The sequence below is a fragment of the Callionymus lyra genome, chromosome 17 (assembly GCF_982586985.1).
Source record: "Callionymus lyra chromosome 17, fCalLyr1.hap1.1, whole genome shotgun sequence".
Taxonomy (NCBI): Eukaryota; Metazoa; Chordata; class Actinopteri; order Syngnathiformes; family Callionymidae; genus Callionymus; species Callionymus lyra.
Genome location: NC_141834.1, coordinates 24,158,583 through 24,182,623, shown reverse-complemented (window position 1 = coordinate 24,182,623; position 24,041 = coordinate 24,158,583). Strand labels below are relative to the sequence as shown.

General features: G+C 45.5%; 2 protein-coding genes across 3 annotated transcripts in view; both read right to left on the bottom strand.

Moving 5' to 3' along the window:
• The window catches only part of iffo1b (intermediate filament family orphan 1b), a 27,315-nt gene extending 12,974 nt beyond the window's left edge, over window positions 1-14,341 (bottom strand). For both annotated transcript variants that reach the window (XM_087812375.1, XM_087812376.1), the window contains exons 1-3: window positions 13,238-14,341; window positions 892-952; window positions 273-368 (exon numbers count right to left, since the gene is read on the bottom strand). In XM_087812375.1, the coding sequence (XP_087668501.1) occupies window positions 273-368; window positions 892-952; window positions 13,238-14,085 (1,005 nt within the window). In that variant the 5' untranslated portion in view covers window positions 14,086-14,341. The remainder of the gene's footprint in view (window positions 1-272; window positions 369-891; window positions 953-13,237) is intronic.
• Window positions 14,213-24,041, bottom strand: opn9 (opsin 9). Its single transcript, XM_087812399.1, is given in 9 exon segments — window positions 14,213-14,313; window positions 16,811-16,927; window positions 16,999-17,314; window positions 23,078-23,158; window positions 23,212-23,326; window positions 23,376-23,543; window positions 23,545-23,706; window positions 23,760-23,910; window positions 23,960-24,041. Coding segments are annotated over 9 exon segments (1,293 nt in total).

Here is a 24,041-nt window from a genome sequence, read left to right as displayed (position 1 = left end):
TAGCATGTTGATGTGCTGCAGCTATTTTAGCATGTTGATGTGCTGCAGCTATGTTAGCATGTTGATGTGCTGCAGCTATGTAAGTAAGTAAGTAAGTAATTTTTATTTGTATAGTATGTTAGTATGTTGATCTACTGCAGCTATGTTAACATGTTGGTGTGCTGCAGCTTTGTTAGCATGTTGATGTACTGAAGCTATGTTAGCATATTGATGTACTGAAGCTATGTTAGCATGTTGATGTACTGAAGCTATGTTAGCATGTTGATGCTCACGTTGCTCATGAGGCCTTTGAAAAGGACCAGCTCTGCCTTCAGCTGCTGGACTCTGAGAGCTAACTCGTCCTGACATCCTTCACTCTCCTGCAGGTCCTGCAGACACACACACACACACGCACACGCACACGCACACGCACACGCACACGCACACGCACACACAAACACACACATTAACAACACAAATGCACACTGTCTGCAGCCACTGGAGCAGCAGGAACAAATGGGTCGTCAAAATAAAAGCCCCACGAAGCACAAAAGGTTGTAAACACTGATGACATCATCACTGGCTCTAATAGAGTCGTTCCTGCTGATGTTTCCAGTCAAAGGTTCGACAGTGATTGACGAGCGATGCTGTCGAGAGACAACGTCGGAAACACTCGCTCATCAGAAGCTTCTGTGAGGTTTGGAACCAGAGGCGAAAGGTCAAAGGTCATTACGGTCACATCCAGCACTGCTGCAGGAAGACCTAAACACAGAGCAGCTTCACCTGCACAGGTGTCAATAGTAACAGTCTGATCAGGTTCAATGACCCCAGAGCTGCAGTTATGAGTTCACTGGGAGGGAGTGAGAGGAAGAGCAGTGATGAAAAACTGTGGAGGTTCATGTGACTCGTTACCTCCTGAAGGTCTGAGATCTTCTGCTGCAGATCCATCCTCATGGTGTACTCCTCCTCCCACCTGAGACACACAACATTACACATTATAACACAACATAACACAACAATACTCCTCCTCCCACCTGAGACACACAACATTACACAACATCACTCCTCCTCCCACCTGAGACACACAACAACACACATTATTAACACACAACATCACTCGTCCTCCCACCTGAGACACACAACAACACACGTTAACACACATCATCACACAAAAACACACAACAACACACATTAACACTCATCATCACACAACAACACACATCAACACACAACATCACACAACATCACACATTATCACACAAAAACACACATCATCACACATAATGATTAAGAGCCCCTCTCCTCCTCTTGGTCTTCCTTCACTGCTGTATCTTTGGGTGATATTTCAGTGAACAAGATGAAACCCTCCTCTTGCTCAGATGACGTCCCCTGGGTTACCTGTAATTGGCCCCTGGGTTACCAATATGGTGAACCTCTCCCTTTCCACAGGGGTTTTTAACAATACATTTAAACATGCCATTGTGGAGCCTCTGCTCAAAAAACCAGGCTTAGACCCAACTGACCTCAGTAATTTCAGGCCTATTTCTAAGCTCCCTTTCTTGTCCAAGATCTTGGAGAAGGTTGTGTCTGAGCAGCTGTTCCTGGATCAGAGTGACATCCATGAGAAGTTTCAGTCTGGCTTCAGCAAACATCTACGGAGACAGTCTTACTGAAGGTGTCCAGTGACATCATGATGTCGGCTGACTCTGGTAAATTCACTGTTCTGGTTCTGTTGGATCTGTCCTCAGCCTTTGACACAGTTGAACCAGATCCTGCTGAGAAGACTGAGGGATGAAGACTGTCTGGGTCTGTGTTAGAATGGTTCTGAATCAGCAGATCTGATGTGTGGAGTCCCTCAAGGTTCTGTTCTGGGTCCTTTATTGTTTTTGCTGTACTTTATTCCCCTCGGTAAAATCATTCAGAGATTTCCTGATGTTTCTTATCACATGTTTGCTGATGACATCCAGCTCTACTGCTCTGTTGATCCAACTGAGCTCCAGAGGCTGAACTTAGTCAATTGTTGCTAGAAATCAAACAATGAGTGAAAACACTTTGAAGCTAAATGTGGACAAAACTGAAACTCTGGTGATTGTTGATGATAACGTTCAGGGTTGAGTCAGTACTTGAGTGACTTAAGTCAGTCTGTCAAACTGAGCCTGAGAAACCTGGGTGTTGTATTTGATAAAGACATGTCTCTTGTTCAACACTGAAGAAAACTGACCAGAAACTGTTTCCTTCAACTGAGAAAAATCTCTAAACTTAGGAAAATGTTGTCGGAACATGATCCAGACTGATGGTTCCACGCACACGATTCAGGACCAGAGGAGAGAAATCCTTCCAGACTGTTGCTCCTAAGCTTTGGAACGATCTCTGTGTTTGATGATCTACTGACTCCTTCAAGTAACATCTGTGTTTGATGATCTACTGACTCCTTCAAGAAACATCTGTGTTTGATGATCTACTGACTCCTTCAAGAAACATGTGTGTTTGATGATCTACTGACTCCTTCAAGAAACATCTGTGTTTGATGATCTACTGACTCCTTCAAGAAACATCTGTGTTTGATGATCTACTGACTCCTTCAAGAAACATCTGTGTTTGATGATCTACTGACTCCTTCAAGAAACATCTGTGTTTGATGATCTACTGACTCCTTCAAGAAACATCTGTGTTTGATGATCTACTGACTCCTTCAAGAAACATCTGTGTTTGATGATCTACTGACTCCTTTAAGAAACATCTGTGTTTGATGATCTACTGACTCCTTCAAGAAACATCTGTGTTTGATGATCTACTGACTCCTTCAAGAAACATCTGTGTTTGATGATCTACTGACTCCTTCAAGAAACATCTGTGTTTGATGATCTACTGACTCCTTCAAGAAACATCTGTGTTTGATGATCTACTGACTCCTTCAAGAAACATCTGTGTTTGATGATCTACTGACTCCTTCAAGAAACATCTGTGTTTGATGATCTACTGACTCCTTCAAGAAACATCTGTGTTTGATGATCTACTGACTCCTTCAAGAAACATGTGTGTTTGATGATCTACTGACTCCTTCAAGTAACATCTGTGTTTGATGATCTACTGACTCCTTCAAGAAACATCTGTGTTTGATGATCTACTGACTCCTTCAAGAAACATCTGTGTTTGATGATCTACTGACTCCTTCAAGAAACATCTGTGTTTGATGATCTACTGACTCCTTCAAGAAACATCTGTGTTTGATGATCTACTGACTCCTTCAAGAAACATCTGTGTTTGATGATCTACTGACTCCTTCAAGAAACATCTGTGTTTGATGATCTACTGACTCCTTCAAGAAACATCAGTGTTTGATGATCTACTGACTCCTTCAAGAAACATCTGTGTTTGATGATCTACTGACTCCTTCAAGAAACATCTGTGTTTGATGATCTACTGACTCCTTCAAGAAACATCTGTGTTTGATGATCTACTGACTCCTTCAAGAAACATCTGTGTTTGATGATCTACTGACTCCTTCAAGAAACATGTGTGTTTGATGATCTACTGACTCCTTCAAGTAACATCTGTGTTTGATGATCTACTGACTCCTTCAAGAAACATCTGTGTTTGATGATCTACTGACTCCTTCAAGAAACATCTGTGTTTGATGATCTACTGACTCCTTCAAGAAACATCTGTGTTTGATGATCTACTGACTCCTTTAAGAAACATCTGTGTTTGATGATCTACTGACTCCTTTAAGAAACATCTGTGTTTGATGATCTACTGACTCCTTCAAGAAACATGTGTGTTTGATGATCTACTGACTCCTTCAAGAAACATCTGTGTTTGATGATCTACTGACTCCTTTAAGAAACATCTGTGTTTGATGATCTACTGACTCCTTTAAGAAACATCTGTGTTTGATGATCTACTGACTCCTTTAAGAAACATGTGTGTTTGATGATCTACTGACTCCTTCAAGAAACATGTGTGTTTGATGATCTACTGACTCCTTCAAGAAACATCTCTGTGTTTGATGATCTACTGACTCCTTCAAGAAACATGTGTGTTTGATGATCTACTGACTCCTTCAAGAAACATGTGTGTTTGATGATCTACTGACTCCTTCAAGAAACATCTGTGTGTTTGATGATCTACTGACTCCTTCAAGAAACATCTGTGTTTGATGATCTACTGACTCCTTCAAGAAACATCTGTGTTTGATGATCTACTGACTCCTTCAAGAAACATCTGTGTGTTTGATGATCTACTGACTCCTTCAAGAAACATCTGTGTTTGATGATCTACTGACTCCTTCAAGAAACATCTGTGTTTGATGATCTACTGACTCCTTCAAGAAACATCTGTGTTTGATGATCTACTGACTCCTTCAAGAAACATCTGTGTTTGATGATCTACTGACTCCTTCAAGAAACATCTGTGTTTGATGATCTACTGACTCCTTCAAGAAACATCTGTGTTTGATGATCTACTGACTCCTTCAAGAAACATCTGTGTTTGATGATCTACTGACTCCTTCAAGAAACATCTGTGTTTGATGATCTACTGACTCCTTCAAGAAACATGTGTGTTTGATGATCTACTGACTCCTTCAAGAAACATCTGTGTTTGATGATCTACTGACTCCTTCAAGAAACATGTGTGTTTGATGATCTACTGACTCCTTCAAGAAACATCTGTGTGTTTGATGATCTACTGACTCCTTTAAGAAACATCTTAAGGCGTTTTTATTTGTTCAGGCTTTTCCTTGAATTTCTGGAACTCCTGTGTTGTTCTCAGTTTTATCTTGATCTTTAAAGTATATACTTTATTGAATATTGTTTTGATTGTTTAAGTTCTTTGTGACCCTGGTCTGGAAAAGCGCTATATAAATAAAAATTACTTACTTACTTCATCACACAACAACACACATCATCACACAACATAACACAACATCACACATCATCACACAACATAACACAACATCACACATCATCATACAACAACACACATCATCACACAACATAACACAACATCACACATCATCACACAACAGGATACAACAACACACATCATCACACACCATCATACAACAACACACATCATGATACAACATAACACAACATCAGATCATCACACAACAACACACAACAACACATGTCATCACACAACATCACACATCATCACACACCATCATACAACAACACACATCATCACACAACAACACACAACAACAACACATGTCATCACACAACATCACACATCATCACACACCATCATACAACAACACACATCATCACACAACATAACACAACATCACAGATCATTACACAACATCACACATCATCACACACCATCATACAACAAAACACATCATCACACAACATAACACAACATCACAGATCATCACACAACAACACACAACAACACATGTCATCACACAACATCACACATCATCACACAACAACACAACGTGAGCTCAAACTGCCGAGTCATGAGGAGACGACACTAGTGCAGAGAAGCTGCTGCATTGCAGAGGGAGAGAGAGAGAAGGAGAGAGAGAGAGAAGGAAGGACAGCGAGAGGAGGAATGAAGAAGAAGAAGAAGAAGAAGAAGAAGAAGAAGAAGAAGAAGAAGAAGAAGAAGAAGAAGAAGAAGAAGAAGAAGAAGAAGAAGAAGAAGAAGAAGAAGAAGAAGAAGAAGAAGAAGAAGAAGAAGAAGATTGTTTGATTATAGTTTAAAATTGTTTAACATGTCAATCATGGAGGTTTGTCACTGCATGTCATCAATGGTCTCCACCTCCAAGGGACTCATTGTATGAACAAAGCATGATTACAGCTGGAGGAGTGTAGCCATTATTGCGTCATAATGGACTCTCGTAACCTCTCGTTTGTCCAGATTTAATTTCATGATACCAGAGTTGATACTAGTTGATGTTTAATGACACCAGAGTTGATACTAGTTGATGTTTAATGACACCAGAGTTGATACTAGTTGATGTTTAATGACACCAGAGTTGATACTAGTTGATGTTTAATGACACCAGAGTTGATACTAGTTGATGTTTAATGACACCAGAGTTGATACTAGTTGATGTTTAATGACACCAGAGTTGATACTAGTTGATGTTTAATGACACCAGAGTTGATACTAGTTTATGTTTAATGACACCAGAGTTGATACTAGTTGATGTTTAATGACACCAGAGTTGATACTAGTTGATGTTTAATGACACCAGAGTTGATACTAGTTGATGTTTAATGACACCAGAGTTGATACTAGTTGATGTTTAATGACACCAGAGTTGATACTAGTTTATGTTTAATGACACCAGAGTTGATACTAGTTGATGTTTAATGACACCAGAGTTGATACTAGTTTATGTTTAATGACACCAGAGTTGATACTAGTTGATGTTTAATGACACCAGAGTTGATACTAGTTGATGTTTAATGACACCAGAGTTGATATTAGTTGATGTTTAATGACACCAGAGTTGATACTAGTTGATGTTTAATGACACCAGAGTTGATATTAGTTGATGTTTAATGACACCAGAGTTGATACTAGTTGATGTTTAATGACACCAGAGTTGATACTAGTTGATGTTTAATGACACCAGAGTTGATATTAGTTGATGTTTAATGACATCAGAGTTGATACTAGTTGATGTTTAATGACACCAGAGTTGATATTAGTTGATGTTTAATGACACCAGAGTTGATACTAGTTGATGTTTAATGACACCAGAGTTGATATTAGTTGATGTTTAATGACACCAGAGTTGATACTAGTTGATGTTTAATGACACCAGAGTTGATACTAGTTGATGTTTAATGACACCAGAGTTGATACTAGTTGATGTTTAATGACACCAGAGTTGATACTAGTTGATGTTTAATGACACCAGAATTGATACTAGTTTATGTTTAATGACACCAGAGTTGATACTAGTTGATGTTTAATGACACCAGAGTTGATACTAGTTGATGTTTAATGACACCAGAGTTGATACTAGTTGATGTTTAATGACACCAGAGTTGATACTAGTTGATGTTTAATGACACCAGAGTTGATACCAGTTGATGTTTAATGACACCAGAGTTGATACCAGTTGATGTTTAATGACACCAGAGTTGATACTAGTTGATGTTTAATGACACCAGAGTTGATATTAGTTGATGTTTAATGACACCAGAGTTGATACTAGTTGATGTTTAATGACACCAGAGTTGATACTAGTTGATGTTTAATGACACCAGAGTTGATATTAGTTGATGTTTAATGACACCAGAGTTGATACTAGTTGATGTTTAATGACACCAGAGTTGATACTAGTTGATGTTTAATGACACCAGAGTTGATATTAGTTGATGTTTAATGACACCAGAGTTGATACTAGTTGATGTTTAATAACACCAGAGTTGATATTAGTTGATGTTTAATGACACCAGAGTTGATACTAGTTGATGTTTAATGACACCAGAGTTGATATTAGTTGATGTTTAATGACACCAGAGTTGATACTAGTTGATGTTTAATGACACCAGAGTTGATATTAGTTGATGTTTAATGACACCAGAGTTGATACTAGTTGATGTTTAATGACACCAGAGTTGATACTAGTTGATGTTTAATGACACCAGAGTTGATACTAGTTGATGTTAAATGACACCAGAATTGATACTAGTTTGTTTAATGACACCAGAGTTGATACTAGTTGATGTTTAATGACACCAGAGTTGATACTAGTTGATGTTTAATGACACCAGAGTTGATACTAGTTGATGTTTAATGACACCAGAGTTGATATTAGTTGATGTTTAATGACACCAGAGTTGATACTAGTTGATGTTTAATGACACCAGAGTTGATATTAGTTGATGTTTAATGACACCAGAGTTGATACTAGTTGATGTTTAATGACACCAGAGTTGATATTAGTTGATGTTTAATGACACCAGAGTTGATACTAGTTGATGTTTAATGACACCAGAATTGATACTAGTTGATGTTTAATGACACCAGAGTTGATACTAGTTGATGTTTAATGACACCAGAGTTGATACTAGTTGATGTTTAATGACACCAGAATTGATACTAGTTTATGTTTTATGACACCAGAGTTGATACTAGTTGATGTTTAATGACACCAGAGTTGATACTAGTTTATGTTTAATGACACCAGAGTTGATACTAGTTGATGTTTAATGACACCAGAGTTGATACTAGTTGATGTTTAATGACACCAGAGTTGATACTAGTTGATGTTTAATGACACCAGAATTGATACTAGTTTATGTTTAATGACACCAGAGTTGATACTAGTTGATGTTTAATGACACCAGAGTCGATACTAGTTGATGTTTAATGACACCAGAGTTGATACTAGTTGATGTTTAATGACACCAGAGTTGATACTAGTTGATGTTTAATGACACCAGAGTTGATACTAGTTTATGTTTAATGACACCAGAGTTGATACTAGTTGATGTTTAATGACACCAGAGTTGATACTAGTTTATGTTTAATGACACCAGAGTTGATACTAGTTTATGTTTAATGACACCAGAGTCGATACTAGTTTATGTTTAATGACACCAGAGTCGATACTAGTTGATGTTTAATGACACCAGAGTCGATACTAGTTGATGTTTAATGACACCAGAGTCGATACTAGTTGATGTTTAATGACACCAGAGTTGATACTAGTTGATGTTTAATGACACCAAAGTTGATACTAGTTTATGTTTAATGACACCAGAGTTGATACTAGTTGATGTTTAATGACACCAGAGTTGATACTAGTTGATGTTTAATGACACCAAAGTTGATACTAGTTGATGTTTAATGACACCAAAGTTGATACTAGTTGATGTTTAATGACACCAGAGTTGATACTAGTTGATGTTTAATGACAACAAAGTTGATACTAGTTGATGTTTAATGACACCAGAGTTGATACTAGTTGATGTTTAATGACACCAGAGTTGATACTAGTTGATGTTTAATGACACCAGAGTTGATACTAGTTGATGTTTAATGACACCAGAGTTGATACTAGTTGATGTTTAATGTCACCAAAGTTGATACTAGTTGATGTTTAATGACACCAGAGTTGATACTAGTTGATGTTTAATGACACCAGAGTTGATACTAGTTGATGTTTAATGACACCAGAGTTGATACTAGTTGATGTTTAATGACACCAGAGTTGATACTAGTTGATGTTTAATGACACCAGAGTTGATACTAGTTGATGTTTAATGACACCAGAGTTGATAGTAGTTGATGTTTAATGACACCAGAGTTGATACTAGTTGATGTTTAATGACACCAGAGTTGATAGTAGTTGATGTTTAATGACACCAGAGTTGATACTAGTTGATGTTAATAAACATGTTAGCATTAGCTTAGCACCAGAACTCACCAGAAGCCTGAGATTTAACTTTTTCAAACCGTGTTTTGACGACTGTTTGTTTGTTGGTTTGTTTGTTTGTTTGTTTGTTTGTTTTCACGAAGATTCAACTAAGAATTGACTGTGAATCAAACAATAAAAATCATGTTGATGTTGAAGAATCTGCTCTTTTGTAAACGAGCCACGATTGACACCGAAGACGCCATCTTGACTTTTACTTGCATTTACCACAAACATCCATGATAGTCACGTATTTCTTGAAATATCATCATTAATACACACTAAATATACACTAAATAAACTTGAAACCAGCTTGACCTCAGACGACCTTTAATGCGATAGTTCGGAGGTCATGTGACCAGGGTGCATGCTGGGAAATGTGTCAATGTTGTTGTCTGAGCGATGTTTATATGTTAAGTAATATATGACAAGTCTCCGTACATGATGTGGCCCCTGACAACAGTCTCCGTACATGATGTGGCCCCTGACAACAGTCTCAGTATATGATGTGGCCCCTGACAACAGTCTCAGTATATGATGTGGCCCCTGACAACAGTCTCAGTATATGATGTGGCCCCTGACAACAGTCTCAGTATATGATGTGGCCCCTGACAACAGTCTCAGTACATGATGTGGCCCCTGACAACAGTCTCAGTATATGATGTGGCCCCTGACAACAGTCTCAGTACATGATGTGGCCCCTGACAACAGTCTCAGTACATGATGTGGCCCCTGACAACAGTCTCAGTATATGATGTGGCCCCTGACAACAGTCTCCGTACATGATGTGGCCCCTGACAACAGTCTCAGTACATGATGTGGCCCCTGACAACAGTCTCAATACATGATGTGGCCCCTGACAACAGTCTCAGTATATGATGTGGCCCCTGACAACAGTCTCAGTACATGATGTGGCCCCTGACAACAGTCTCAGTACATGATGTGGCCCCTGACAACAGTCTCAGTACATGATGTGGCCCCTGACAACAGTCTCAGTATATGATGTGGCCCCTGACAACAGTCTCAGTATATGATGTGGCCCCTGACAACAGTCTCAGTACATGATGTGGCCCCTGACAACAGTCTCAGTACATGATGTGGCCCCTGACAACAGTCTCAGTATATTATGTGGCCCCTGACAACAGTCTCAGTATATGATGTGGCCCCTGACAACAGTCTCAGTATATGATGTGGCCCCTGACAACAGTCTCAGTACATGATGTGGCCCCTGACAACAGTCTCAGTATATGATGTGGCCCCTGACAACAGTCTCAGTACATGATGTGGCCCCTGACAACAGTCTCAGTACATGATGTGGCCCCTGACAACAGTCTCAGTATATGATGTGGCCCCTGACAACAGTCTCAGTACATGATGTGGCCCCTGACAACAGTCTCAGTATATGATGTGGCCCCTGACAACAGTCTCAGTACATGATGTGGCCCCTGACAACAGTCTCCGTACATGATGTGGCCCCTGACAACAGTCTCAGTATATGATGTGGCCCCTGACAACAGTCTCAGTACATGATGTGGCCCCTGACAACAGTCTCAGTATATGATGTGGCCCCTGACAACAGTCTCAGTACATGATGTGGCCCCTGACAACAGTCTCAGTACATGATGTGGCCCCTGACAACAGTCGCAGTATATGATGTGGCCCCTGACAACAGTCTCAGTACATGATGTGGCCCCTGACAACAGTCTCAGTACATGATGTGGCCCCTGACAACAGTCTCAGTACATGATGTGGCCCCAGACAACAGTCTCAGTACATGATGTGGCCCCTGACAACAGTCTCAGTACATGATGTGGCCCCTGACAACAGTCTCAGTATATGATGTGGCCCCTGACAACAGTCTCAGTATATTATGTGGCCCCTGACAACAGTCTCAGTACATGATGTGGCCCCTGACAACAGTCTCAGTATATTATGTGGCCCCTGACAACAGTCTCAGTACATGATGTGGCCCCTGACAACAGTCTCAGTATATGATGTGGCCCCTGACAACAGTCTCAGTATATGATGTGGCCCCTGACAACAGTCTCAGTACATGATGTGGCCCCTGACAACAGTCTCAGTACATGATGTGGCCCCTGACAACAGTCTCAGTATATGATGTGGCCCCTGACAACAGTCTCAGTATATGATGTGGCCCCTGACAACAGTCTCAGTACATGATGTGGCCCCTGACAACAGTCTCAGTATAAGATGTGGCCCCTGACAACAGTCTCGGTACATGATGTGGCCCCTGACAACAGTCTCAGTATATGATGTGGCCCCTGACAACAGTCTCAGTATATGATGTGGCCCCTGACAACAGTCTCAGTACATGATGTGGCCCCTGACAACAGTCTCAGTATATGATGTGGCCCCTGACAACAGTCTCAGTATATGATGTGGCCCCTGACAACAGTCTCAGTATATGATGTGGCCCCTGACAACAGTCTCAGTATATGATGTGGCCCCTGACAACAGTCTCAGTATATGATGTGGCCCCTGACAACAGTCTCAGTATATGATGTGGCCCCTGACAACAGTCTCAGTATATGATGTGGCCCCTGACAACAGTCTCAGTATATGATGTGGCCCCTGACAACAGTCTCAGTATAAGATGTGGCCCCTGACAACAGTCTCGGTACATGATGTGGCCCCTGACAACAGTCTCAGTATATGATGTGGCCCCTGACAACAGTCTCAGTATATGATGTGGCCCCTGACAACAGTCTCAGTACATGATGTGGCCCCTGACAACAGTCTCAGTATATGATGTGGCCCCTGACAACTGTCTCAGTATATGATGTGGCCCCTGACAACAGTCTCAGTATATGATGTGGCCCCTGACAACAGTCTCAGTATATGATGTGGCCCCTGACAACAGTCTCAGTATATGATGTGGCCCCTGACAACAGTCTCAGTATATGATGTGGCCCCTGACAACAGTCTCAGTATATGATGTGGCCCCTGACAACAGTCTCAGTATATGATGTGGCCCCTGACAACAGTCTCAGTACATGATGTGGCCCCTGACAACAGTCTCAGTACATGATGTGGCCCCTGACAACAGTCTCAGTATATGATGTGGCCCCTGACAACAGTCTCAGTACATGATGTGGCCCCTGACAACAGTCTCAGTATATGATGTGGCCCCTGACAACAGTCTCAGTACATGATGTGGCCCCTGACAACAGTCTCAGTACATGATGTGGCCCCTGACAACAGTCTCAGTACATGATGTGGCCCCTGACAACAGTCTCAGTACATGATGTGGCCCCTGACAACAGTCTCAGTATATGATGTGGCCCCTGACAACAGTCTCAGTATATGATGTGGCCCCTGACAACAGTCTCAGTATATGATGTGGCCCCTGACAACAGTCTCAGTACATGATGTGGCCCCTGACAACAGTCTCAGTACATGATGTGGCCCCTGACAACAGTCTCAGTATATGATGTGGCCCCTGACAACAGTCTCAGTACATGATGTGGCCCCTGACAACAGTCTCAGTATATGATGTGGCCCCTGACAACAGTCTCAGTACATGATGTGGCCCCTGACAACAGTCTCAGTACATGATGTGGCCCCTGACAACAGTCTCAGTATATGATGTGGCCCCTGACAACAGTCTCAGTACATGATGTGGCCCCTGACAACAGTCTCAGTATATGATGTGGCCCCTGACAACAGTCTCAGTACATGATGTGGCCCCTGACAACAGTCTCAGTACATGATGTGGCCCCTGACAACATCTTTAGATTAAACTAAAATGTCTGGGTCCTTAATCTGATGACCTTTAGCCTCCATGTGACCCTGGCTAACCAGGTATCCCGCCTGCGTCTAACCCCGGCTAGCTGGTGTGAGCGTTACCTGCGCTTGTACTCGTCTCTCTCGCGCTTGACTTTGGCCAGGACGTTGTAAAGCGCTCGGATCTCGGGCGTGATGGTGTCGATCTGGACCCCGACTCCGTCCGGGTGAACCCAGGACACCCCGGGACTCGTCAGCCTGTCCGCCCCGGGTCCAAACCTGCGGGGGTGGTTGTAGGACCAGATGGTGCCGGGCATGAAGCGGGGCCCGAGGGCGGAGGAGGAGCCGGGTCTGGAGCCCGGGGAGGACGGGCCGGGCGAGGCCTGGCTGAGGGTGACGGTCGGGGTCTGGAGGGTCTGGGTGGAGTGTTCTGACGGGGCCAGGAGGGTGGTGGGCCTCCTGGCCGAGTTGTTGGTGTTGTGGAAGGACAGGGACCCGGGTCTGAGCGGGACGGTGCCCACGAAGCCGGTCTGCACCGCGGCGTCCAGGGAGGTTCTGTCGCAGCAGCTGCAGCTCTTGGTGTCGACCTGCTGCAGCTGCTTCTCCAGGACCCGGTTCCGGCGCTCCAGCTCGTGCACCTTGGCCAGGAAGCAGCGGAACCTCAGGTTCAGGGTCTTCAGGACGCTGATGTTGGAGCCCAGGTCGTTCCTGAGGGCCATGGCTGCGGGTGGGGGGGGCCCGGCGCGCGGCTGGAAGTGGTGCAGGTGGGGGGGGGCTGCGGTGAAGTCTGGCCCTGCAGCGAGGGGGTCGCTCAGGAGGGACGGATCCGAGCCACCGAAGACCGGCTCCGGGAACAGAGAGGAGGGCGAGTCCGGGTGTCCGGGGCTGAGCTGGGGGGCCTGCTGCGTGGAGCCCCCCAACAAAGGATTCATGCTGTGGTATGGGAAACTGAAGCGCTGCAGATCTGGCATGAACTCGAACCTTCGACCTTCTCGCTACGACAGAAAGTGGACCTGAGCAGAACCACGACGGCACCAGAACCTGAACCTGGTCCTGGATTAGAAGCTGATCCTTAAAGCCGCAGGATGTTAGCGCGGGTCAGGCACGCGTCGACGTCCAGGTCCAAACCGACACGAACTCGGAACCGAGCCGGAGGTGAGATCGAGGCAGCGGTGCCGGAACCAGCAGGTCCAGGAGTCCTGGAGACAAAAATGACCGCTAGCGAGAGCGTCTACCGTAAAGACGCCGCTAGATGCGCACTCATGCTTTAACTGTTTGAGTGCCGCTGGATGACGTCAGCAACTGGGAGTGGCGGCCGCTGACGTCACAAAAACAACAAGAACAATAATAATAATGAAATATAAACTAGTGACGATTCATTAGAGAATAAACATTAAAATATGATTTTTAAAAACACGCTTGTTTTGTTAAACATGTCGTTCGTGTTGAGCAGTGGCGGCGCTAGAGGGCGCTGTTGCTCCAGGAATAACATGAAGTCATTTTGTTTCTATTTTTATAGTTAAAGTCATGTTTCAATGTTTCTTTGTTTAACATGAAAAATAATTAAAATAATTGTTATTCATCCCTCATCCATCATCCATCCATCATCCATCCATCCATCATCCATCCATCATCCATCATCCATCCATCATCCATCCATCCATCATCCATCATCCATCCATCATCCATCATCCATCCATCATCCATCATCCATCATCCATCCATCCATCATCCATCCATCATCCATCCATCATCCATCCATCCATCCATCCATCCATCCATCCATCCATCCATCCATCATCCATCCATCATCCATCATCCATCCATCATCCATCATCCATCATCCATCATCCATCCATCCATCCATCCATCATCCATCATCCATCCATCATCCATCATCCATCCATCATCCATCCATCCATCATCCATCCATCATCCATCCATCATCCATCCATCATCCATCATCCATCCATCCATCCATCCATCCATCCATCATCCATCCATCATCCATCCATCATCCATCATCCATCCATCATCCATCCATCCATCCATCCATCATCCATCCATCATCCATCCCTCATCCATCATCCATCCATCATCCATCCATCCATCCGTCATCCATCATCCATCATCCATCATCCATCATCCATCCATCATCCATCCATCCATCATCCATCCATCATCCATCCATCATCCATCATCCATCATCCATCCATCATCCATCCATCATCCATCCATCATCCATCCATCCATCATCCATCCATCCATCCATCCATCCATCCATCATCCATCCATCATCCATCATCCATCATCCATCCATCATCCATCATCCATCATCCATCCATCCATCCATCCATCCATCCATCATCCATCCATCATCCATCATCCATCCATCATCCATCCATCCATCATCCATCCATCATCCATCCATCATCCATCCATCATCCATCCATCATCCATCATCCATCCATCCATCCATCCATCCATCCATCCATCCATCCATCATCCATCCATCATCCATCCATCATCCATCCATCCATCATCCATCCATCCATCCATCCATCATCCATCCCTCATCCATCATCCATCCATCATCCATCCATCCATCCATCATCCATCCATCATCCATCATCCATCCATCATCCATCCATCCATCATCCATCCATCATCCATCCATCATCCATCCATCATCCATCCATCATCCATCCATCCATCCATCATCCATCCATCATCCATCCATCATCCATCCATCATCCATCCATCATCCATCCATCATCCATCATCCATCCATCATCCATCCATCCATCATCCATCCATCCATCCATCCATCCATCATCCATCCATCCATCCATCCATCCATCCATCCATCCATCCATCCATCCATCCATCCATCCATCCATCCATCCATCCATCCATCCATCATCCATCCATCATCCGTCAATCATCTGCAATCATCATCATCAACATGAACGTCATGACTTTGTTCATATTTATTTATTCATTTTAAAACAACTTTTCAACTGTATTGAGTGATTCTTTGAACATGAAACAAACTATTATAACTAAATGGTTATAACCAGTGTCAGGTTAACTAACTACTAATTATTTACTACACAAACAAAAACAGGAACTAAACACAAACGTTTGTAATGCGGGGTTTGACCACCAGAGGTCAGTCAACAATCAATAAATCATAGAAGAAGGTTATAAGAGTTTGTCGAGTTTTCTTTCAATCTTTAACAACAACTTTATTTATTTGTTGTTGTTTGTTCATCTGAGCTTCTGCACGGAGGAAGATAAACGTAAGAAAAGCTCTTTAAAGGTGTGTGACGTCACGTGTTAGCTATGCTAGGTTGCTATCAACTACTGCTAACGTGTCATAGTTTACGATAAAAGAAAAAGTAAATTCCTCAGAGATGAGTATTAAATGTATGTTAGAGTTTATTGTGTGTTTCAAATGTAAATAGCTTTAAAAACGGAAGCTATGCTAACATGTTAGCAATAATAATAGATGACGTCATTATTGTGTCTATAGTTAATAACGTGTAATAATGAAACATCTTCAGGGTCAGTGGAGAAGAACTAGTTCAGATCTTCGTGATGTTTTAAATCTACAATAACAAACTTCTGGTTCTCATCAACATTGACTTTAGGACCAGAGATCACCACGTCATCTTCAAACATCATCATGTTCACTGAGCTGCTCCATGTTCCTCTGCGTGTCCTCAGGCTCCTCAGAGAAGCTGCTCTTCATCTCCTTCTCGCTGCTGAAGGACCTCGTGGTCCTGAGCCCGAGCGAGGGGGCGGAGCTTCCTTCAGAGGAGACGGTGGAGGTTAGATCTGATCCTGATGGTCCAGGATCTTGTCTCTGAGGTGGGACTCACGGTCACTGGAGCTCCTGCAGTGGCTCTGAAGTCTCCTCCTCTCCGCCCTGACGGGTCCGAACACCATCAGGTAGACATCGTCCCGGAACTCCTTGTTCATCACCTGGTAGATCAGAGGGTTCATCATACAGTGGGACTTGGCCAGCATGGCGGGCACCAGGGTGACCAGGGGGGGCAGGGACGAGGAGGCCCGGTCCAGGGTGGACCCCGGTTCCCCCGGACCGGACGGATCCTGAAGGACCAGCGCCGACATCAGAGACACGACGGCGTAAGGAAGCCAGGCCAGAAGGAAGCTGCAGCAGACCACGCTCGCCATCTGAGCGCCAGTGAAGGTAGAAGAACGTGAAGAACATTCAGTGAAGGTAGAAGAACGTGAAGAACATTCAGTGAAGGTAGAAGAACGTGAAGAACATTCAGTGATGGTAGAAGAACGTGAAGAACATTCAGTGAAGGTAGAAGAACGTGAAGAACATTCAGTGAAGGTAGAAGAACGTGAAGAACATTCAGTGAAGGTAGAAGAACGTGAAGAACATTCAGTGAAGGTAGAAGAACGTGAAGAACATTCAGTGAAGGTAGAAGAACGTGAAGAACCTTCAGTGAAGGTAGAAGAACGTGAAGAACATTCAGTAAAGGTAGAAGAACGTGAAGAACCTTCAGTGAAGGTAGAAGAACGTGAAGAACATTCAGTGAAGGTAGAAGAACGTGAAGAACCTTCAGTGAAGGTAGAAGAACGTGAAGAACATTCAGTGAAGGTAGAAGAACGTGAAGAACCTTCAGTGAAGGTAGAAGAACGTGAAGAACATTCAGTGAAGGTAGAAGAACGTGAAGAACCTTCAGTGAAGGTAGAAGAACGTGAAGAACCTTCAGTGAAGGTAGAAGAACGTGAAGAACATTCAGTGAAGGTAGAAGAACGTGAAGAACCTTCAGTGAAGGTAGAAGAACGTGAAGAACATTCAGTGAAGGTAGAAGAACGTGAAGAACATTCAGTGAAGGTAGAAGAACGTGAAGAACATTCAGTGAAGGTAGAAGAACGTGAAGAACATTCAGTGAAGGTAGAAGAACGTGAAGAACATTCAGTGAAGGTAGAAGAACGTGAAGAACATTCAGTGAAGGTAGAAGAACGTGAAGAACATTCAGTGAAGGTAGAAGAACGTGAAGAACATTCAGTGAAGGTAGAAGAACGTGAAGAACCTTCAGTGAAGGTAGAAGAACGTGAAGAACATTCAGTGAAGGTAGAAGAACGTGAAGAACCTTCAGTGAAGGTAGAAGAACGTGAAGAACATTCAGTGAAGGTAGAAGAACGTGAAGAACATTCAGTGAAGGTAGAAGAACGTGAAGAACCTTCAGTGAAGGTAGAAGAACGTGAAGAACCTTCAGTGAAGGTAGAAGAACGTGAAGAACATTCAGTGAAGGTAGAAGAATGTGAAGAACCTTCAGTGAAGGTAGAAGAACGTGAAGAACATTCAGTGAAGGTAGAAGAACGTGAAGAACCTTCAGTGAAGGTAGAAGAACGTGAAGAACCTTCAGTGAAGGTAGAAGAACGTGAAGAACATTCAGTGAAAGTAGAAGAACGTGAAGAACCTTCAGTGAAGGTAGAAGAACGTGAAGAACATTCAGTGAAGGTAGAAGAACGTGAAGAACATTCAGTGAAGATAGAAGAACGTGAAGAACCTTCAGTGAAGGTAGAAGAACGTGAAGAACATTCAGTGAAGGTAGAAGAACGTGAAGAACCTTCAGTGAAGGTAGAAGAACGTGAAGAACATTCAGTGAAGGTAGAAGAACGTGAAGAACATTCAGTGAAGGTAGAAGATATATATAATAAGAACTATTATTATATTTGACATTAAAAACGTATTGAATATAAAAAGGTTATTTTTGAATCATTAGAAAAAGAAAATCAAACTGAATTAAGTTACAAATTATAATGTAATGATTAAAAACAACAACATTTCAATAGAAAATGTCAAAGTTTCTGGTGCTTCATCGATGAAGACACACCTGCATCAGGTAGAACCAGGTGTCACACCTGCATCAGGTAGAACCAGGTGTCACACCTGCATCAGGTAGAACCAGGTGTCACACCTGCATCAGGTAGAACCAGGTGTCACACCTGCATCAGGTAGAGCCAGGTGTCACACCTGCATCAGGTAGAACCAAGTGTCACACCTGCATCAGGTAGAACCAGGTGTCACACCTGCATCAGGTAGAGCCAGGTGTCACACCTGCATCAGGTAGAACCAAGTGTCACACCTGCATCAGGTAGAACCAGGTGTCACACCTGCATCAGGTAGAGCCAGGTGTCACACCTGCATCAGGTAGAACCAGGTGTCACACCTGCATCAGGTAGAGCCAGGTGTCACACCTGCATCAGGTAGAACCAGGTGTCACACCTGCATCAGGTAGAGCCAGGTGTCACACCTGCATCAGGTAGAACCAGGTGTCACACCTGCATCAGGTAGAACCAGTTGTCACACCTGCATCAGGTAGAGCCAGGTGTCACACCTGCATCAGGTAGAGCCAGGTGTCACACCTGCATCAGGTAGAGCCAGGTGTCACACCTGCATCAGGTAGAACCAGGTGTCACACCTGCATCAGGTAGAACCAGGTGTCACACCTGCATCAGGTAGAGCCAGGTGTCACACCTGCATCAGGTAGAACCAGGTGTCACACCTGCATCAGGTAGAGCCAGGTGTCACACCTGCATCAGGTAGAACCAGGTGTCACACCTGCATCAGGTAGAGCCAGGTGTCACACCTGCATCAGGTAGAACCAGGTGTCACACCTGCATCAGGTAGAACCAGTTGTCACACCTGCATCAGGTAGAGCCAGGTGTCACACCTGCATCAGGTAGAGCCAGGTGTCACACCTGCATCAGGTAGAGCCAGGTGTCACACCTGCATCAGGTAGAACCAGGTGTCACACCTGCATCAGGTAGAACCAGGTGTCACACCTGCATCAGGTAGAGCCAGGTGTCACACCTGCATCAGGTAGAACCAGGTGTCACACCTGCATCAGGTAGAGCCAGGTGTCACACCTGCATCAGGTAGAACCAGGTGTCACACCTGCATCAGGTAGAGCCAGGTGTCACACCTGCATCAGGTAGAACCAGGTGTCACACCTGCATCAGGTAGAACCAGTTGTCACACCTGCATCAGGTAGAACCAGGTGTCACACCTGCATCAGGTAGAACCAGGTGTCACACCTGCATCAGGTAGAACCAGGTGTCACACCTGCATCAGGTAGAGCCAGGTGTCACACCTGCATCAGGTAGAACCAGGTGTCACACCTGCATCAGGTAGAACCAGGTGTCACACCTGCATCAGGTAGAGCCAGGTGTCACACCTGCATCAGGTAGAGCCAGGTGTCACACCTGCATCAGGTAGAACCAGGTGTCACACCTGCATCAGGTAGAGCCAGGTGTCACACCTGCATCAGGTAGAACCAGGTGTCACAGCTGCATCAGGTAGAACCAGGTGTGACACCTGCATCAGGTAGAGCCAGGTGTCACACCTGCATCAGGTAGAACCAGGTGTCACACCTGCATCAGGTAGAGCCAGGTGTCACACCTGCATCAGGTAGAACCAGGTGTCACACCTGCATCAGGTAGAACCAGGTGTCACACCTGCATCAGGTAGAGCCAGGTGTCACACCTGCATCAGGTAGAGCCAGGTGTCACACCTGCATCAGGTAGAACCAGGTGTCACACCTGCATCAGGTAGAACCAGGTGTCACACCTGCATCAGGTAGAGCCAGGTGTCACACCTGCATCAGGTAGAACCAGGTGTCACACCTGCATCAGGTAGAGCCAGGTGTCACACCTGCATCAGGTAGAACCAGGTGTCACACCTGCATCAGGTAGAGCCAGGTGTCACACCTGCATCAGGTAGAACCAGGTGTCACACCTGCATCAGGTAGAACCAGTTGTCACACCTGCATCAGGTAGAGCCAGGTGTCACACCTGCATCAGGTAGAGCCAGGTGTCACACCTGCATCAGGTAGAGCCAGGTGTCACACCTGCATCAGGTAGAACCAGGTGTCACACCTGCATCAGGTAGAACCAGGTGTCACACCTGCATCAGGTAGAGCCAGGTGTCACACCTGCATCAGGTAGAACCAGGTGTCACACCTGCATCAGGTAGAGCCAGGTGTCACACCTGCATCAGGTAGAACCAGGTGTCACACCTGCATCAGGTAGAGCCAGGTGTCACACCTGCATCAGGTAGAACCAGGTGTCACACCTGCATCAGGTAGAACCAGTTGTCACACCTGCATCAGGTAGAACCAGGTGTCACACCTGCATCAGGTAGAACCAGGTGTCACACCTGCATCAGGTAGAACCAGGTGTCACACCTGCATCAGGTAGAGCCAGGTGTCACACCTGCATCAGGTAGAACCAGGTGTCACACCTGCATCAGGTAGAACCAGGTGTCACACCTGCATCAGGTAGAACCAGTTGTCACACCTGCATCAGGTAGAACCAGGTGTCACACCTGCATCAGGTAGAACCAGGTGTCACACCTGCATCAGGTAGAACCAGGTGTCACACCTGCATCAGGTAGAGCCAGGTGTCACACCTGCATCAGGTAGAACCAGGTGTCACACCTGCATCAGGTAGAGCCAGGTGTCACACTTGCATCAGGTAGAACCAGGTGTCACACCTGCATCAGGTAGAACCAGTTGTCACACCTGCATCAGGTAGAACCAGGTGTCACACCTGCATCAGGTAGAACCAGGTGTCACACCTGCATCAGGTAGAACCAGGTGTCACACCTGCATCAGGTAGAGCCAGGTGTCACACCTGCATCAGGTAGAACCAGGTGTCACACCTGCATCAGGTAGAACCAGGTGTCACACCTGCATCAGGTAGAGCCAGGTGTCACACCTGCATCAGGTAGAGCCAGGTGTCACACCTGCATCAGGTAGAACCAGGTGTCACACCTGCATCAGGTAGAGCCAGGTGTCACACCTGCATCAGGTAGAACCAGGTGTCACAGCTGCATCAGGTAGAACCAGGTGTGACACCTGCATCAGGTAGAGCCAGGTGTCACACCTGCATCAGGTAGAACCAGGTGTCACACCTGCATCAGGTAGAGCCAGGTGTCACACCTGCATCAGGTAGAACCAGGTGTCACACCTGCATCAGGTAGAACCAGGTGTCACACCTGCATCAGGTAGAGCCAGGTGTCACACCTGCATCAGGTAGAACCAGGTGTCACACCTGCATCAGGTAGAGCCAGGTGTCACACCTGCATCAGGTAGAACCAGGTGTCACACCTGCATCAGGTAGAACCAGTTGTCACACCTGCATCAGGTAGAACCAGGTGTCACACCTGCATCAGGTAGAACCAGGTGTCACACCTGCATCAGGTAGAACCAGGTGTCACACCTGCATCAGGTAGAGCCAGGTGTCACACCTGCATCAGGTAGAACCAGGTGTCACACCTGCATCAGGTAGAACCAGGTGTCACACCTGCATCAGGTAGAGCCAGGTGTCACACCTGCATCAGGTAGAGCCAGGTGTCACACCTGCATCAGGTAGAACCAGGTGTCACACCTGCATCAGGTAGAGCCAGGTGTCACACCTGCATCAGGTAGAACCAGGTGTCACAGCTGCATCAGGTAGAACCAGGTGTGACACCTGCATCAGGTAGAGCCAGGTGTCACACCTGCATCAGGTAGAACCAGGTGTCACACCTGCATCAGGTAGAGCCAGGTGTCACACCTGCATCAGGTAGAACCAGGTGTCACACCTGCATCAGGTAGAACCAGGTGTCACACCTGCATCAGGTAGAGCCAGGTGTCACACCTGCATCAGGTAGAACCAGGTGTCACACCTGCATCAGGTAGAACCAGGTGTCACACCTGCATCAGGTAGAACCAGGTGTCACACCTGCATCAGGTAGAACCAGGTGTCACACCTGCATCAGGTAGAGCCAGGTGTCACACCTGCATCAGGTAGAACCAGGTGTCACACCTGCATCAGGTAGAGCCAGGTGTCACACCTGCATCAGGTAGAACCAGGTGTCACACCTGCATCAGGTAGAACCAGGCGAGTACGTGACACCTGTCCTCGACTCACCTTTGCGAACCTCAAGTCTCTGTTGGCTCGACTGACGCTCGAGGACGGGATGGACGAGAGGCTGCGTTTGGACCTGGACACCTGGATACAACTTTATTAACAGTCTCGCCACGGACGGACTCGGCGTCACTGACCGTCAGCAGGATGGACAGGTAGGACGCCACGATGGCGAGAGTGGGGAGTCCGAAGCACAAGGTGAGGATGAGGAGGATGAAGGTCCTGTCGCTCTGAGAGGATCTGATCCTCCACCTGAGGACGAGTCCATCAAACACTTCCCGGTGAAGACACACACACTCACCAGTTGATGGTGCAGCTGGTCCCGTACGGTTCTGGTCCATAACTTCCGAAACCCAGCGCAGGTAGAACCGCCCACAGGATGGTCCACATCCAGACCAGAGCAATGGAGAGCAGAACGTGGCGGCGCTCCAGCCACTGACCTGCACAGACCCCGGCGTGAGCGACGGACCAGGAGTGGACCTGCAGACCCACCGTAGCGGAGGCAGCAGATCTTCAGGCAGCGGTCCAGCGAGATCAGGCAGGTGGTCTGCAGCGAGCCCACGCCGAACACGAAGCCCTGGACGCCGTACCAGACGCAGCCCAGATCCCCGAACATCCAGCCGTGAGTCAGGCTGAGGAGAGTCACGTGATCAGCGGCGCGGGGGCGGCGCGTCTGAGGGAGTACCTGGAGGAGATGAAGAAGGGCAAGCCCAGCAGGGAGAAGCCGAAGTCACACAGAGCCAGGTTGATGGTCATGAGCTCCGGGGGGCGGAGCTTCTTCCTCCTCCTGCAGTGGACCAGCAGGACCGTCCCGTTGCCCAGGACCGACAGCAGACCTGGACACATCCGTGAGACTCTGACACTCACTCTGAGATCTGGACTCACAGGTGAGGATGAGGACGACGGCCACAGTCAGGTCAGCTGCAGGAGAGAGCTGGGAATTGAACCCTCGCCCTGACGCCTCCAT